At 45.5% G+C, this 16,472-nt stretch overlaps 1 protein-coding gene and 1 long non-coding RNA gene across 2 annotated transcripts in view; both read right to left on the bottom strand.

The window, feature by feature from the left end:
• Positions 1–3,171: 3,171 nt before the first annotated feature.
• Positions 3,172–16,472, bottom strand: part of LOC309345560 — a 131,221-nt gene continuing 117,920 nt past the window's right edge. The window contains exon 2 of the long non-coding RNA XR_014158303.1: positions 3,172–3,416. This is a non-coding gene — a long non-coding RNA (uncharacterized lncRNA). The remainder of the gene's footprint in view (positions 3,417–16,472) is intronic.
• DDHD1 (DDHD domain containing 1) overlaps positions 9,268–16,472 on the bottom strand; it is a 46,976-nt gene continuing 39,771 nt past the window's right edge. Inside the window, exons 10-13 of the mRNA XM_081859230.1 lie at positions 15,088–15,237; positions 13,159–13,411; positions 10,916–11,110; positions 9,268–10,293 (exon numbers count right to left, since the gene is read on the bottom strand). Coding sequence (XP_081715356.1) covers positions 10,097–10,293; positions 10,916–11,110; positions 13,159–13,411; positions 15,088–15,237 — 795 coding nt within the window. The 3' untranslated portion in view covers positions 9,268–10,096. The remainder of the gene's footprint in view (positions 10,294–10,915; positions 11,111–13,158; positions 13,412–15,087; positions 15,238–16,472) is intronic.

The following is a 16,472-nucleotide window of genomic DNA, read 5'->3' as shown; positions in this document are numbered from 1 at the left end:
AAGAGTCTCCTCCAGCACCAGAATTCAAAAGCATCCATTCTTCGGTGAGCAGATCAGTAGCACCTTAGAGACCAACTAAGTTTGTTCTAGGTGTAAGCTTTCATGTGCATGCACACTTCTTCAGATACACTGAAACAGAAGTCACCAGACCTTATATATAGTGGGAAGGGGCGGGTGGGGATGTTGTCTCCTTGGTTAAGAAGGTATGGGAGAAATATATAATGTATCTAAGAGAACACTGTAAACAACTAAAAACTTTGGCAGGATTTGAGTAATGCTTGCAATGTACAAAAAACTATGGGAAAATGGACTATTAAAAAAATTAGAGAAAATAAGATAAGCAGATGAAAAAAAAGAATGACAGTGGTAACCATGGAAGGGTGGAGGGAAGTCAAGGGATTCAGAGAATCCTAAATGAGGAGGTGAATGATGTGTTTGAATTTAAATATCTTATGTAAATATTAATAAAAATATATTTAAAAAAAGAAATGTTGTCTGCTTGGGGTTTCCATGGAAAAGCTCAACTGATGTGTACAAGAAAAGAATAGTGGTCCATTAACAGATGCAATTGTGGGAAGCAATACTATATTTCTTTCTATGCTGTGTTATGCTCTGCTGTCAACCATAGTGGGAATATAAACCCACAAGTCCCAATTAAGTCCATGTTTTTAATAGAATAAAAGAGGTTGTGTGTGACATTTAGAGCTCAGGCTTGCTGCTCTTTTAGGAAGTGGGCTTCTCTACAGACATGGTGCTGAACCTCTGCATTTAAAATGCCTATTTTAAGACAGTCAGATAGCAGCTGTGTGGGGCTGGCAGGGCTGCTAATTGTAATTGCCACAGGCAGGGCTGGGGCAGGGAGTTTAACCCTTTCCAGCCCTGCTGCAATCTGGATGAAAGGTGCTCCTGTGAAGCTGCTGCTTGCATCTGGAGGGGAAGTCTCATTTCCCATGGCATCTGAGGGCTGGGCTCTAGTGGGGGAAGGGGCTCCCTCCAGTAGTAGCTGCTGCTATTTGCATTTTTAAAAAAGTACGTGTGAAATGCAAAGGCTCTGTTTACTTTCAATCTAAGATAAACCATTGAAATGTTCCTTCGGGTTACCCAGGGGGCCAGCAGTGTTTGTGGGAGCTCTTCCCCACTTCTACCTGCTCTGCTCTGGTACTGCTTATGCTCCCCAGTGGCTGCCAAGAATGACAATGGGAAAAGGAACGTTGTTGTTGTTAATTGGTTGCTATTTTAAGGAAATGTAAATCAAAGCAACAGGAGGCGGGTGGTGCTGTGGGTTAAACCACAGAGCTTGCCAATCAGGACTTGCCGATCAGAAGGTCAGCAGTTCAAATCCCCATGATGGGGTGAGCTCCCGTTGCTCGGTCCCTGCTCCTGCCAACCTAGCAGTTCGAAAGCACGTCAAAGTGCAAGTAGATAAATAGGTACCGCTCTGGCGGGAAGGTAAACGGTATTTACGTGTGCTGCTCTGGTTCGCCAGAAGCGGCTTAGTCATGCTGGCCACATGACCCGGAAGCTGGACGCCGGCTCCCTCGGCCAATAAAGCAAGATGAGCGCCGCAACCCCAGAGTCGGTCACGACTGGACCTAATGATTGGGGGTCCCTTTACCTTTACCTTAAGTCAAAGCAACACACATCAATATACATGATGATGTCCCTTCACTTGTTTCCAAAACTACTTCAAACCACATTACCAGGAGAGAAGCAGCTCAAGGTGGGGTTGCTGTTTTGAGCAGGAAACTTGCATCGCAATCATTCTGTCCGAAGAGCTTGAAGCTGGAATTTCTTGCCATTTCAGACGTTCAAAACCCAGAAGACAAAACTATGTCAATATACTGTTTGAAAATATAGATTTTAATGCTCCTTTCCAGATTGTTTTGATGCCTGACTCCTGTCTCTGGAAGACTTTTTGCAACTCCACCCAGAAAGAGTAACTGTTATTTAAGAATTTTCCATTATGGAATGAAATACTAAAGCTTGGGGTGGGGTAGGGAAGCAAACACCATCCACGTTTGGGGGGCATTCTTCTTATCATTGTCCCACATTGGGGGGGCATTCTTGTTATCAATGCCACACTTGTCACTAATATCCATTTATTTTGTTTCATTCCTCTGCTGTACCTTTCTGTTGGCTCAGGGTGGAGAGCAACACTTTAGAATAGGGAAAAAATGGTCAAGCAGAGCCGCCAGCTTTTGAATAATAAATCAAACACATCCATGTGCAACAATTTTTCAATGATTTTATTTATATGTAATCTTCTTAGGTTTGGGCTTAGCTGCTGAGTTTCAGCTGAACCAGGAAAGTCTGAGGGCACTTTCAGAGGATATTCAATGTCAGGCCTTGGTGGACGTCTAGGGACAGGAAATTCTAGTGAGCGAGGAGGCCCTTCCTCTGTTGGGTGTACATGGATGGAACATCAAGAAAGGGGCCTTAGTTCATCTCTATTTGAATGGAGGAAAAGATAGCAGGTGGTCCCTGCTATCTTGGGAAGAGACCCAAACATTAAGAGAGGAGGCTATGAAGAGCCATCAACCCACAGTCATTCACCCATGCAAAAAGTCAATCAGGGACCAGAGCCATTGGTGGGCAGAGCTAGGGCTGCAAATGGGTGGAGCTAACACCAAATTGTTGTTGTTGTTTAGTCCTGTCCGACTCTTCGTGACCCCCTGGACCAGAGCACTCCAGGCACTCCTGTCTTCCACTGCCTTCCGCAGTTTGGTCAGACTCATGCTGGTAGCTTTGAGAACACTGTCCAACCATCTCGTCCTCTGTCGTCCCCTTCTCCTTGTGCTCTCCATCTTTCCCAACATCAGGGTCTTTTCCAGGGAGTCTTCTCTTCTCATGAGGTGGTCAAAGTCTTGGAGCCTCAGCTTCAGGATCTGTCCTTCCAGTGAGCACTCAGGGCTGATTTCCTTCAAAATTGTGAGGTTTGATCTTCTTGCAGTCCATGGGACTCTCCAGAGTCTCCTCCAGCACCAGAATTCAAAAGCATCAATTCTTCGGCGATCAGCCTTCTTAATGGTCCAGCTCTCACTTCCATACATCACTACTGGGAAAACCATAGCTTTAACTATATGGACCTTTGTTGGTAACACCAAATTGCTCCACCCCTTTACTCTCTCTGCCACCCTCTTTGCCTAATAATAATAATAATAATAATAATAATAATAATAATAATAATATATTTATACTCTGCCCATCTGGCTGGGCTTCCCCAGCCATTATGGGCAGCTTCCAACAAAATATTAAAATACAGTAATGCATCAAACATTAAAAGCTTCCCTAAACAGGGCTGCCTTCAGATGTCTTCTAAAAGTCTGGTAGTTGTTCTTTTCTTTGACATCTGGTGGGAGGGCGTTCCACAGGGCGGGCGCCACCACCGAGAAGGCCCTCTGCCTGGTTCCCTGTAACTTGGCTTCTCGCAGTGAGGGAACTGCCAGAAGGCCCTCGGCACTGGACCTCAGTTCCAGGCAGAACGATGGGGGTGGAGACGCTCCTTCAGATATACTGGACTGAGGCCATTTAGGGCTTTAAAGGTCAGCACCAACACTTTGAATTGTGCTCGGAAACGTACTGGGAGCCAGTGTAGGTCTTTCAAGACTGGTGTTATGTGGCCGCTCCACCGATAATAAATGCTTATCTTCCTCTTTCTGCCATGCACCCCTCTCTCTGCTATTTCCAGTGGAATGTACAGGCAACTCCCAATTTATGTGGGGGTTAGGTTCCAAGGCACTACATGTTTAAGTGAAATTGTGTGTATTTGAAACACCATTGAAAATGCCTGCAAACCCCCCATTTCACCCCTGCTCCTCCCTGTTCTGCCCCTTCTCCCTCCTTCTCACAGCCGTTCCCCTCCAAACCACTGCTGTTTATTGGATTGCTTTTCTCTCCCTGGCTGCCCATACAGTCCACCATCATCACCCCAGCATTCCCAGCATTGTTTCGGTTTGGCTGGGCTTCACAGCTGTGCCCAGGGCAAGAATGGGTTCTGTAGTGCCAACACAGCCGTTCCATTGACAGCTCAGCGTTGATGTGGAAACTCCATCCCTGGAAGAGCCACAGAAATCTGGGAGGGATGTTGTGCTTTTGGCAAAAAGGTGGCCTTCAGCCTCATGTATTACATGTCTAAGTGCAATTTGTGGGGAAACGAGCCAGAAGGTGCTGAAGAGTTACATTGCTCATTACTGTTCACGCCACAATCAGAATATGATATACAGTAGTTCTGTGCACTCTGGATTTAAAAATAAAATTTAAATGTTGCCAGCAGGCAACCCGAATTCTGGGCAAACAAAAGCTCCCACAAAATGCAAATCTGAATTCCATAAGCTGGAGAAAGCATGCGTTTGCAGAACTTACTCCATTTTTGACTAACTTCCCTTATATAGTCTATGTTTGTGATCAATGGTATGGATCAAATTGCTATGCAGAGCACTGAAGATCTCCACACACACTCCAAAAATCCTGCTGGAAATCTTATTCATAATATCCCCCCACTTTTGAATCTACAGCAGCATTTCTGCCCACACACATTCAAGCCAGCATTTATTTGTACCTTAAAAAAAAGGGGGGGAGGAAGCCAAGAATCTCAAAAAGCTGGATTCTGCACTGGGTGACTGCAGTTAGCAACAGCTGTGATGTCTTTGAGAAGAATCCATTTATGCTAAGTAGAAAATAGTTTAGTGCCTGCACATGAGCAGAATTATCTGGGCATAGGATCCCATGCAACAAACTGTGTAGCAATTACTCATTTATTCCTTATTCTTTTTTAATGGAAATTACAAAAGCCCTCAGCTTTGCCCCCAAACACTCTGTTCTCTCTGCTTTTTTACAATGTTTTCAGATTTTATAATCTTTGAAAAGTTGTGCTGGTTCGTTTCCCCTCACCCTGGGCTACATTTGAGAGGAAGGGCAGGATATTAATTTTTTTAAAAAAATTACAATACCAATGAATAACAGTAATGAGGAAGGTCCCAATATCACCAGATAGGGCCAGGTGAAGCCCTCATCTGAAACACTGGACTGAATCATTGCTGCCCCTGAATAGTTGTAGCACTTGAAATCTGCTGGGCAGTAAAAGAGTTTTCCATGCAGCTTTGAGCTCATATTCTTCTCTGTTCCTCAGTAGATGATGATGTATTGAATTTATATACCACCCTATACCTGGGGGTCTCAGGGCAGTTCATAGAAAAAAAATCAAAATATAAAACTTATTTTATTCTATTGCTTCCACCACCATCTCTGCCTTAATGTAGGCTTCCCCAACCTGGTGCCATCAGACATTAGATCCCATCAGCTCCTGCCAACATGACCATGGGCAATGGAGGGCACCACGAGGCCAACGTGCCTGGAGCTCCTCTCCTCTAACCCCAGCTATCTAGGCCTGGCTGCAATTGACCAGCAGCGAGGGAAAGCTAGTCTTTGGCTTCTATGCTATGCACTTTTTGATATATATATTTAAGCCAACACCCCTGAATTCAGTGGTTTTTATTTTTGAGGCTGTGTTAGGATTCTGGTGCAACTCTTGCATGGGTCCTGGGGCTGGACCATGTGATAAGAGAGGTTATGGGACTTTCCTGGAATCCCTCACCTGATCAAACTGGACCCACAGGCCACAGTGCAATGGGAGATCAAGGATTATAGATGAGTGGCTACCCAGGAAAATGATTTACAGTTTGTGCAGTTTTGAAAGGCTAATAATTTGTAAGGGAAAGAAGTGAGGGGAGAGTTCATTGCTGAAGAAAACACTTTTGAAAACAAGGGAGAACCATTAAAATAGATGTTCTGGGTAGAAAACATATTTTGAGGATGAATCAACAAGAGGAGGTTGGGGAGGGCGGGAAGGAAGAGAAAAATGCACCCCTTTGGTTAATGAAGAAACCAGAAGGTAACGGACAATGCAATGTTCCTCCAGCCAAAACCAGGGCTGCAGCGAGGACTCATTCTGACTCATGCACACTGTTTAAGGCCAGAGATAAAACAGGCAGCTTTCCTGGCCATATAAATACAAAAGTGGATCAGAGAAGAACATTTGACCAGGCCCGGTTATCTTGCAGAGGATGATGTTCTGCTTAGCAGATGGATTGAGAGACATGATTATATACTGCCAGACCTCTAGAGCGGCATTCCAGTATAAAAAAATGGTTTGGTGCTTCCCACTATTGCTTGTTGTCTTGTCTATTTTTGCAAGCCACTTATGAGACTTTCAGCATTAGGTCACATATAAAGCAGGCATAGGCAAACTCGGCCCTCCAGATGTTTTGGGACTACAACTCCCATCGTCCCTGACCACTGGGTCCTGTTAGCTAGGGATGATGGGAGTTGTAGTCCCAAAACATCTGGAGGGCCGAGTTTGCCTATGCCTGATATAAAGTGTTGGATTTTCTTGGCAATTGGCCATTTACATGTATGTTTAGAACCATATAATTGTAGTGTTGGGAGGGATCCCCAGGGCCATTACAGTGGTGCCTCGCCAAGACGAAATTAATCCGTTCTGCGAGTCTCTTCGTCTAGCGGTTTTTTCGTCTTGCGAAGCAAGCCCATTGATGGCTTAGCGGATTAGCGCTATTAGCGGCTTTTAGCGGCTTAGCGGATAAGCAGCTTAGAAAAAGGGGGGGGAAAGGAAAAAAACCCACAGGAACTCGCAAGACATTTTCGTCTTGCGAAGCAAGCCCATAGGAAATTCGTTTTGCGAAGCACCTCCAAAATGGAAAACCCTTTCGTCTAGCGGGTTTTCCGTCTTGCGAGGCATTCGTCTTGCGGGGCACCACTGTAGTTCATCCCTCTGCAATGCAGGAATCTTTTTTGCCCAACATGGGGCTCAAACCCATGAACCTGAGTCTTATACTCTACTAAAGCACTGCCATAGCACTTTGATTTAGCTCCGCAACACTTAAATCTTGCACCAGGCCCTGGGCACAACTCAAGATTATGCTCAGGGTCACTGTCCTCAGTGGATGGCTGGCCAATGAACATAAAACTTGGCACTGCTGTCTGCTTGGAGCTACAGAGCAGCAGTGGTTGTGGACCTAGAATTACACAGGTGGTGCACAGCTTGAAGTGTATAAAGTTGCACAGACCTCATCTTTTAAGTGGGGGAAGTACCGAGAAGCTGGGTTTTCCTCTTGAAAGTTCCTGGTTCTGCTCAGCACACTGCCCAGGCACCACATGCAGATAATGGCACCTTCTTAAATACAGCCAATAATATATCCTTAGGTATATTATCATTTTCTAAGGAGCAGTAGTACTGCTGAGGATGGGCGTCACAATCTTTGTTAAGTCATAAGAATGGAAACGGGGATTGCCACATCCAGATTGATTTCTGGAAAAGGAGATGTCGGAGTCTGCCAGGAACTACTAACTTCGGGCATTTAGAAGGCCTTCCTTCCAAATCTGTGAATTCCACTCGTCGTTGGTAAGCTAAATGCACTCTGTAGCTGCCAAAGGCCACTTTCATTTCATGTTACTTTATATATTAATAAGAGCAATTGCCTGACAATTAAAGCTGGTAATAGGGGATGACATTTTTAAGCACCCCCTTCTATCTCACCAGTGAACCCAGGGTTGTGGACATGATCAGACAGCATGTGAGTTTTTCCAGTACTATGCCATGTTTTCTTTTTTACTGTCTGTTCCTTCAGAGAAATAAGCATTCCAAATCACTCTGACATTAAGCTTTGCCTTCACAAATTTGAGATAATCACAGATCTTGAAAGGATTTCAGCGGAGTCTGTTTTTAAGCCCGTTTCATGACTGTTAAGAAGCTCGCTTGCATTCCAAAGTGCCAGAAAATGAAGCAACCTTTGACATTCCAACACACAATAATCAACCTCTGAAGATACCCACCCTGTTGCAAAAACCCTCAAGCATGCTGACATTCTACCAAACTACCAAATTTGCAACGTAACACTCCCGACTGCCAGTTTGTGTAGCATTTCCATGCGGTTATTATACTTCTGAAATCTGGAGATTGTAAGAAGATTGTTCTGCCCTTTTCGGTTATTATACTTCTGAAATCTGGAGATTGTAAGAAGATTGTTCTGCCCTTTTCGGTTAGAACATTCAGCTTTGATTTAAATATGCTTGTGGGCTGGTTTTAAATTGCTTTATTGCTGTTTGCAATCCCTATGTGCTAGTGTGGTTTTCTGTGCTTTAATCTGTTTTATCGGCAGTTTTTTATTTATGTCGATTGCGTCGAATACAAAGTAGAAAGGTGTCATCAAGCCTGGAAGGCCTCTGAAGAGTGTATGTTGGAGTCAGGGGACCAGGAGAGTGACCCAGGAGAGGGGACCAGCAATTTATGGGGTTTGGCGCCAGGGCAGGGGGTGGAGGGAGAGTCAGGGCAGTCCAAGACGGAGGAAGGTGGGCAGGATGTGGCGTTAAGGTGAGAGATGGGTCAGTAGACTCCCTACCTCCCCCTGCCCTGCTGCCTGCTTACTTCCAGGCAGCAGAAGTCTCAGGTTGCGGGCGCGCAACCTGTCGGGGGGGGGGGGTTACTTAAGCTGGCAGAGGGGTAGGGCATCACTGCTGCAGTAACTGCCCCACAGGGCGCACATCTGTGGGGGACTGTTGCTTAGTGGCTAGAGGTGTGCGCACCCGGAGCACCACAGGAGTTGTTGCGAGCGCTTCTTGTATCAATAAAAGCTATCAGGCATCTGTCTCCTTTAGCTGGGGTGAGCCAGGACAAAAGGAGACTCAGATCCACATATAAGGCTAATAAGCAGCCATCTTATTGTGCGTTTCGAAAATGCTACGTGAAACACTGAGAAGGGGGATGTCTTGGGAACAGGGAGCCTGTCTGGAAGCTGATTTTTGCTGTTCTTTCCACAAAAGCGGCCCCTTTGAAAGCAGATGGGTCTCACTGGCACTGCAAACAGTTGTTAAGAAAAACAGCTGACAAAACTATGGATGCCTCTTTTTTGGATCCTGGCTAGCATCACTTTCCCAAGTCTCTTAAAAATGGTTCAATCCGCCTTTCCCTAACCTGGTGTTCTTCAGGTTAGGGCTGATGGAATGTGTGATCCAAAATACCTGGAAGGCACAAGCTCCAGGGCCGCATGCTAATACACTCCTTGATGACTGAGGAAGTTGAAGTTCAAGGCTCAGCTTCCACCACTTGCTTGCATTGAGAATTCCTAAATAACATTTTAGAATTTGAGAAGAAATTGAAGTGCTGCATGTTCTCCAAAGTGCACGCTACGCAGGGAGAAGCCTGCTCTCCACAGAGACTTTACTTACCCACAGAGAAGAACTGTTTAGCAAGTGTTGTTTGTGTGATCCACAAATGTTTATTTTTAATGAAAAAATACTGAAAAGTGTGCCACAGTGTCCATAGCTCCTTTTGAATAGTACAAAGATATGTCATTTGAGGAATAAAGTCTTAACACTGTAGAAAATAAATGTGGTTCTTTAAATTATGCCCCCCCCCAACAAAAACAAAAAAAAAACGGGGAAAAAACAGTAGAAAAGTAACGCTTTTTACACACTGGAGTGAAACAAAACGGTTAGTCAGAGGTAATAATAAATTATAATTACAGTATTTCAAAATATTTGCCTCATGCCTGTTTTAGTTTCTGGATGAGTTGTGTTAGCACATCCCTTTGTGTCTGCCATCCCAAAGGAATTTCAATGGAACCTGGAGCAACAGACTTCAGATTAGAACTATGATACCCACTTAGCTTCTTATTTACCAATACAAAGGACACAGAGCATGGCTGTTTTAGGTTTGCAGGCATTTTTTTCTGAAATGAAAATGAATTCTGGAACCAGAGTAATCTCTGCACTTAAAAAAACGAATTCTGTTAAACAGCAGTTATGCTAACCTGGGGAGACGGGTGCTGACGGTGCCGCTACAGGCTGTAAGAGGGGGAACTGAGAGCGGCCTTCTGGGAAAGCCTCAATTAGCACAGAAGTGGAAATGTGCCGCAAAGGAGAAATGATCTTGGAAGGAAGGAATCCGGACATGCATTTAAACCTGAAACCTCCATGCCTTAGAAACAGAAGTTGAACTTCGGCTGCTTTGTGCCACTTGTCAAGTTTCATCCTCTCCCTACTCCCCCCCCCTACCCACCCCCACCCACCCCCGAGGCTACAATCAAACAGGCTCTAAGTGTGACTTGATGCCACCCTCCTCCTCTTCCTCCTCTTGGTCCTGCTTGTACATGAAGGTGAGAAGAAAGAGAGCAATATCCATGGATGACCAGTAAGCCGTGTGTGATGTGACAGCAGACCAGTACCTGCTCTCCACCAGGCCTTCCCTGAGCTCAAAGTCGATCCTGTGCTCCAGGTCCACTAGGAAGGAAGCAAGAACAAAACCACAAAGGATTATTGCCAGATCAACACAGCGCTCCCAGTTCTTTGATTGTTCTTATTGGGGTGGGGGCTCTGGCAACAACTTACTAAGCTGTTCCCTCACCTCCTGATTTGATATGGATCCCAAAATAGGGGGGTGGGGGCTGTGACAGTAGCACCGTTGGAACTAAGCAGCCCATTGGCCAGATCCTACTAAGCGTGACGCAGGGAACAGCCAAGGGTAGATGTGATGTTTCAAAGTTGTACCCTTCTGTGTAAACCATGGTACCCTTCAGGCCATGGGTCTTTGGACAAGGAGGGGAAATCAGGAAAAAAGCAAGGACTACACAAACTGTTTGTCCCAAGAACAGGAAAAACAGGTGAGCCTGGGGAGGCTGGAATTTCTACCATGCTTGATTTAGGGAGCCTGGGCGTGAGGCAGTTTTAGGAACCCCAGATTTGTAGGAATGGAACACACCATCTTTAAGACTGCTACAGATGCACAAGGACTCCACTGCAAGAGCCCACGTGGCCCATTTGTTTTCAACGTACACCCTGAAAAAGTTTCCCTTTTGAAGAAAAAGGGGAAGCCAAGGCTAGGATTTCTGCTGCTTTTGCTCACTTGTCGGATCTAAAAAGCCAGAGCTGCTGTGTGGGAAGGTCTGAGTTCCGATGGACGCCTGGCTCAAGGATGGCTTCTTCTCCTCCAGTTCTGGCCCTTCTTTTCCTGCCTCAAGTGCTTGGGAAGCGGGAGCACTGGCACGTCCAAATCTCGAGAAGAGCATCCCTCCGAGGCCTTTCCCGATGCTAGCAGCTCCTGTATTCAGCACAACACAAGGGGAGTTTCAACTTGGCAGTCACACAGCACTGCGGGACAAAAAACGTGTCATGATAAACACATCCCCTCTGCCCCAAACCAGAAGCCACGTCTTCCCCACACCATCATGTTGGCCTTTTCATCTGACTCTGCTGCCACCTTGTGGATAGAGTACAAGCTACAATACTGCAGATGCTAATCTTGAAAAGACACCACTATTCAAAGGGTTCACTAATTACAACTTTAGGTGAACAGCTTAAAAATGTAGTGTATTAAAATCCTGGGCAATCTTTTCTTTAAAAAAATGTCTAAAATATTAACTGGTTTTATATCTGCTGCTTTTTGTATTTTTGCTTTTGCTACGATAGCTGCTTTTGTTTCTGATCTGTTTTATATTTGTTTTACGGTTCTCTTTTGTAGGCGATCTTGGAAATCTAGATTAATAAAATTATGTTTTTATTTTTTAACAAATGTAGAATGTGATGGTAGTATTTAGATACACTCTATAATATGATCAAGGAGGAGCTGCTGCTTTCTTGTTGCAGGGAGTCCAGACAATGTGGGGGATACCACATTTCGCACTGTGCTCAACCCACTGCCTCCTGACATAGGGAAAATACCATCTCCCGCCAGTTAGCGCCTCCACTGCAATCATGCGCACCATGTGGAATCTCATAGCACAAAAGCTAGACACCACTTGGACAGGGCCTGTGGCATCATTCACCACTTAGAGACTCTTGCAATTAAGCAAAAGTGTGGTGGAGTCTCCTTCTTTGGAGGTCTTTAAGCAGAGGCTTGACAACCATATGTCAGGAGTGCTCTGATGGTGTTTCCTGCTTGGCAGGGGGTTGGACTCGATGGCCCTTGTGGTCTCTTCCAACTCTAGGATTCTATGATTCTATGATTCTATGATTCTAAGCAGTATATAAGCTGTCAAAAAAGGGACGCAGGTGGCGCTGTGGGTTAAACCACAGAGCCTAGGACTTGCCGATCAGAAGGTTGGTGGTTCGAATCCCCATGACGGGGTGAGCTCCCGTTGCTCAGTCCCTGCTCCTGCCAACCTAGCGGTTCGAAAGCATCTCAAAATGCAAGTAGATAAATAGGTACCACTCCGGTGGGAAGGTAAACGGCGTTTCCGTGCGCTGCTCTGGTTCGCCAGAAGCGGCTTAGTCATGCTGGCCACATGACCCGGAAGCTGTACGCCAGCTCCCTCGGCCAGTAAAGCGAGATGAGCGCCGCAACCCCAGAGTCAGTCACGACTGGATCTAATGGTCAGGGGTCCCTTTACCTTTAAACTGTCAAAATACTAATGGTGAAAAGTGACACCGTCCCCCAACACTATTTTGCAAACTTCAGAAGATTGTCACTGAGGGCAAGGACGGGGACTCTGTGGCTTTCCAGTGGTCACTTGACTACAACTCCCATGATCACTGGCCGTGGTGGCTGAGGCTTATGGGAGCTGGAGTCTAAGCAACACCAGGAGGGGCCACATGTCCCCCGGCCCTGATTTTAGGGTGAAAATAACCCAGGTTTGGTGGTGGTGGTGGGAATACCTGCCCAGCCATCAAAATCTGCTGGGTGACCTTGGGCAAATCTCTCCAAGATAGATATTAGCTACCCCTATCTTTGGTGCCCAGGGCGTCTTGGGGGCTGTGCCCCCCATCAGGTCACTGTGTGAGCTTCATAAAGGGACCCCTGACCATTAGGTCCAGTTGTGGCCAACTCTGGGGTTGCGGCGCTCATCTCGCTTTACTGGCCGAGGGAGCCGGCGTACAGCTTCCGGGTCATGTGGCCAGCAGGACTAAGCCGCTTCTGGTGAACCAGAGCAGTGCACGGAAACGCCGTTTCCCTTCCCGCTGGAGCGGTACCTATTTATCTACTTGCACTTTGACGTGCTTTTGAACTGCTAGGTTGGCAGGAGCAGGGACCGAGCAACAGGAGCTCACCCCGTCGCGGGGATTCGAACTGCCGACAGATCATTTTATTCCTTGGAGGGTATGATATGCACACAGGGGCACAAGGTTTTCCAAGGCTTCAAGAATAGTTACCCATTATACTTGCTTTGCCTATATTGGTTATGGACTCCCCATAGTGCCGTCGAGCCAGGACAGGTGACGTTGTTGGGCTGGGCAATGTTGGGAGAGAGTCGCTCTCAGAGACTGAGGTAGATTCTTTTGCCGGGTTGAGGAAACTTGGCTTCATGTGCTCGTAAGGTAGAGGGTTCGTGGTGTTATACCAGTGGATCTGGACTGGAGAAATGTTGCTATAGTGCTTCAGAATTAAGGGTTCTAGTCTATAGGCCTGTAAAGAAGAAGAGACGGGAGGGCTTGAGTGGAAGGTGACAATTCACTTCTCTTATTCCTTCCATTTGCAATCTGAATACTTAGAAAGGACAACCACTGCTGTCTCAGGGCCCTTTACTTATGACATGGACCTATTCTAAACAGTGAATGCTTTATGGGAGAGACTTGTTACTATTATTTTTCTTTGTATTAAAACTGGGCATTCTAAACTCCCCCATCTAATGAGTGACTAAGTAACAAGCAGCATAGAATCATTCCAGGCCAAGGAACATTGGAGATCACATGCTCCTTGCTCCCAGAAGTCTTGCTAAAGATGAAGAAATTGACTGAAGGGAAGGTTTCTGGACAGATGCATTTTTTTTCTTCCAAATTTCAAGAACAGCTACCCTGCATCTGTGAAACCCCAAATAGCTGTTGCTTCAGGGTTTGATAATGGTATGTGCAGCTGGTTCACACTGCTAAGGGGTTCTATCTGTACAAGGCTTTCAACTTGCCTGATGGAATGATCTTCCCTCTTCTCCCCCCCCCCCCACGTTCTGGGGTTCTCCCAATCCCCATAGAGCAGAGGGGGGTGGGGGCACAAAGGAGGGGGAGGGAAGCCCTGCTGCAGAAACAGAAGTCCTTGCTGACAGGGTTCATTACGTGAACTACTCCCAATGTCTCTGAACTGTGTTTAAAAGAAAATTTCACGGATATTGAACATTTCACCACAACTTCCCTCTGATTTCAACACAACCGAGAATAAATAAATAAAGTAAGACGCTAGAAGTACACTAAACATAGCGTTTCAGGCTGCTCTAGAAGTGCCCTTGCTGCATTCTGTTAAAATTGTACATTCCCTTTTGCAGTGTGCATCGTGTGTGTGTGTGTGTGTTTGTGTAGCCGGTTCTGTAAGTTTCCAGCAGAAGCTGCCCATTTTTGACCTTGGCTCCTTTCAGAAGAAAGGCAGGATATAAACCAAATGATAAATAATATACCAATTGCTGGGTGCACTGGGATAATGCCAAGCAATGCACGTGCTCCAAATCACAAGAAAAGTTCTGTAGTTTAATTAAAAATAATAATAATAAAGAAACAGACCAAACAACAACAAAAAAAGCATGATGCTCACACAGCCCTTTTAAAAATAAAGAAGGCATAGATTGCTGATCCAGCATCCGATTTGCTGCCAATTGCAGGAGGTGGCTAAGGATTGGGCTTTGAACTCTCCTTGTATTGCATCTTGTCTTCACCCTAATGGAAGATGGCTTGTTCTGCCAGGCTGTGCTACATGCCAAACCTACTTGCGTCAATGGGGACATTTTTGGTGAGCCAATGCCTTTGACAGGTCTTCAGTAGATGCTATTTAGAAATACTCTTGAGCAGGGCCGGCCCAAGACATTTTGCTGCTTGAGGCGGAAAACCCAAATGATGTGTGCTCGTCAATTCCATTGACAAAAATCTGGGGCACACACAACCCACTGACAAGTCCTCCTGTGCAATCCCCATCGAAATGAAGGGTAGCAACAAAAATCCCTTCTTTTTCAAACCCATCCCTTCCGGGATTGTGCTCTGTGGCTCCCACCTGACTTTTCCACTCCAAAATCCGCAACCTGAGGGGGCCGCCTCACCTTGCCTCATGGTAGGGCCGCCTCTGCTCTTGAGGTGAAAGCTTGTTACTGCACTAACACTCACCACTGGATCTGTTGGATGAAAAATGTTTAGCAACCGGTTACAAATAGTTCTGGGCAGAATGTGATCTTGACTTCCACTGTTTCCTGGTCGGATGCCACGCAAGGCCAAAAACACTGCTAATGGAGATCCCATACAGAAGAAATTCTCAACCTAAGGAGACATTTATTTGATATTAACAGGCAGAGAAAAAGGCAGCTTTCTAGCATATACTGGGTTGGGTTGTTTTTCTGTTTTGCAAGGGTTGGGTGTGTAGAGCTATCTCATCGCTTCATAGTACGTTACAAATTGGGGGAAATCACAGTGTGTAATAATTACTAGTCTTTTTACATCTTTTGATACCTATAGGAAGGCCACATGGGCTACTTGCAAATATACCTCAAAACTGCTGTCTAAGCAAATTCCAATGAAAGAGGTATCCCATGGGAGGTGCAGGGGAGGCTGGGAGACAAAGATGACCCTTTAGAGCACAGATGGAGAAGTCTTTTCTATAACAAGATGCTTCCCCCAAACCTAACTGCTGCACTGAGGAAGAGGCTGCAGGCAGAAGGTTTTGGTGCATTTCCATAGCAGAAATGCAGTTGGTGACAAATGGATGGGAAATCGGAAGAAGCTTGTAACTACTACTTAACTATCTTTAAAAATAATGCTCTGCATGATTAAGTTTCTTTTTTAAGAGCATCAAGCAAGCAGAAAAGATAGTTCCATAAAAATATCCAACATGTGTACATGCTGCGTATCAACTTACTACATACCTTATACGAAATCAGGCTGTGCCTTAACTATGTTTAATTCAACGCATGAGCCTTTCCCAACCCTCGTATCAGAGACCCACCTTGCTGGGGATGTCAGGGGTTGAATCTGAAAGCTCTTATGTGCCACTGAGTCACAGACCCTACGGACATCTTAACAGCAGAGGCCCCAAATCTCCTCAACAGCCAAACCCTTCATATTTGACAACCTTGGTCCCAAGCAAACTTATGCATTACACATTATTACTTGACCTTACAGAAAAATCGAACTAGATTCACTAAAATACAAACTCCGCTCAATATCAGAGATGTGGCTTGTATTCAAGACAATCTAATGAAGCGGAGCTTGTATATGCATTAACTGATCAATGTTTTGCAGATACAGACTTCCCGTTGTCTTTGTGCTGTTGCTGTTAGTTTTGATGCTGATTTCACTGGATTTGTAGTTATTTTAGATAAATAAAAACGCATGAGCATTATAGGCTGGGCCGCATTTCAAGGGAGAGCAACATTAAGAAACTGAATGTGAACCAATTCTTGCTGGAGTGTTGGTATCCTCCTTCTGGACTGCCTTCCCAGAATGGGCTTGGAAGTCACAGTGGGGTGTAGAATCCAGTCCTTTCTGGTGAGATGCAA

This window comes from Podarcis erhardii (assembly GCF_964252035.2).
Source record: "Podarcis erhardii genome assembly, chromosome: 1".
Classification (NCBI taxonomy): Eukaryota; Metazoa; Chordata; class Lepidosauria; order Squamata; family Lacertidae; genus Podarcis; species Podarcis erhardii.
Note: the sequence above shows the minus strand (reverse complement) of the source record. Positions and strands in the feature narration are given on the sequence as shown.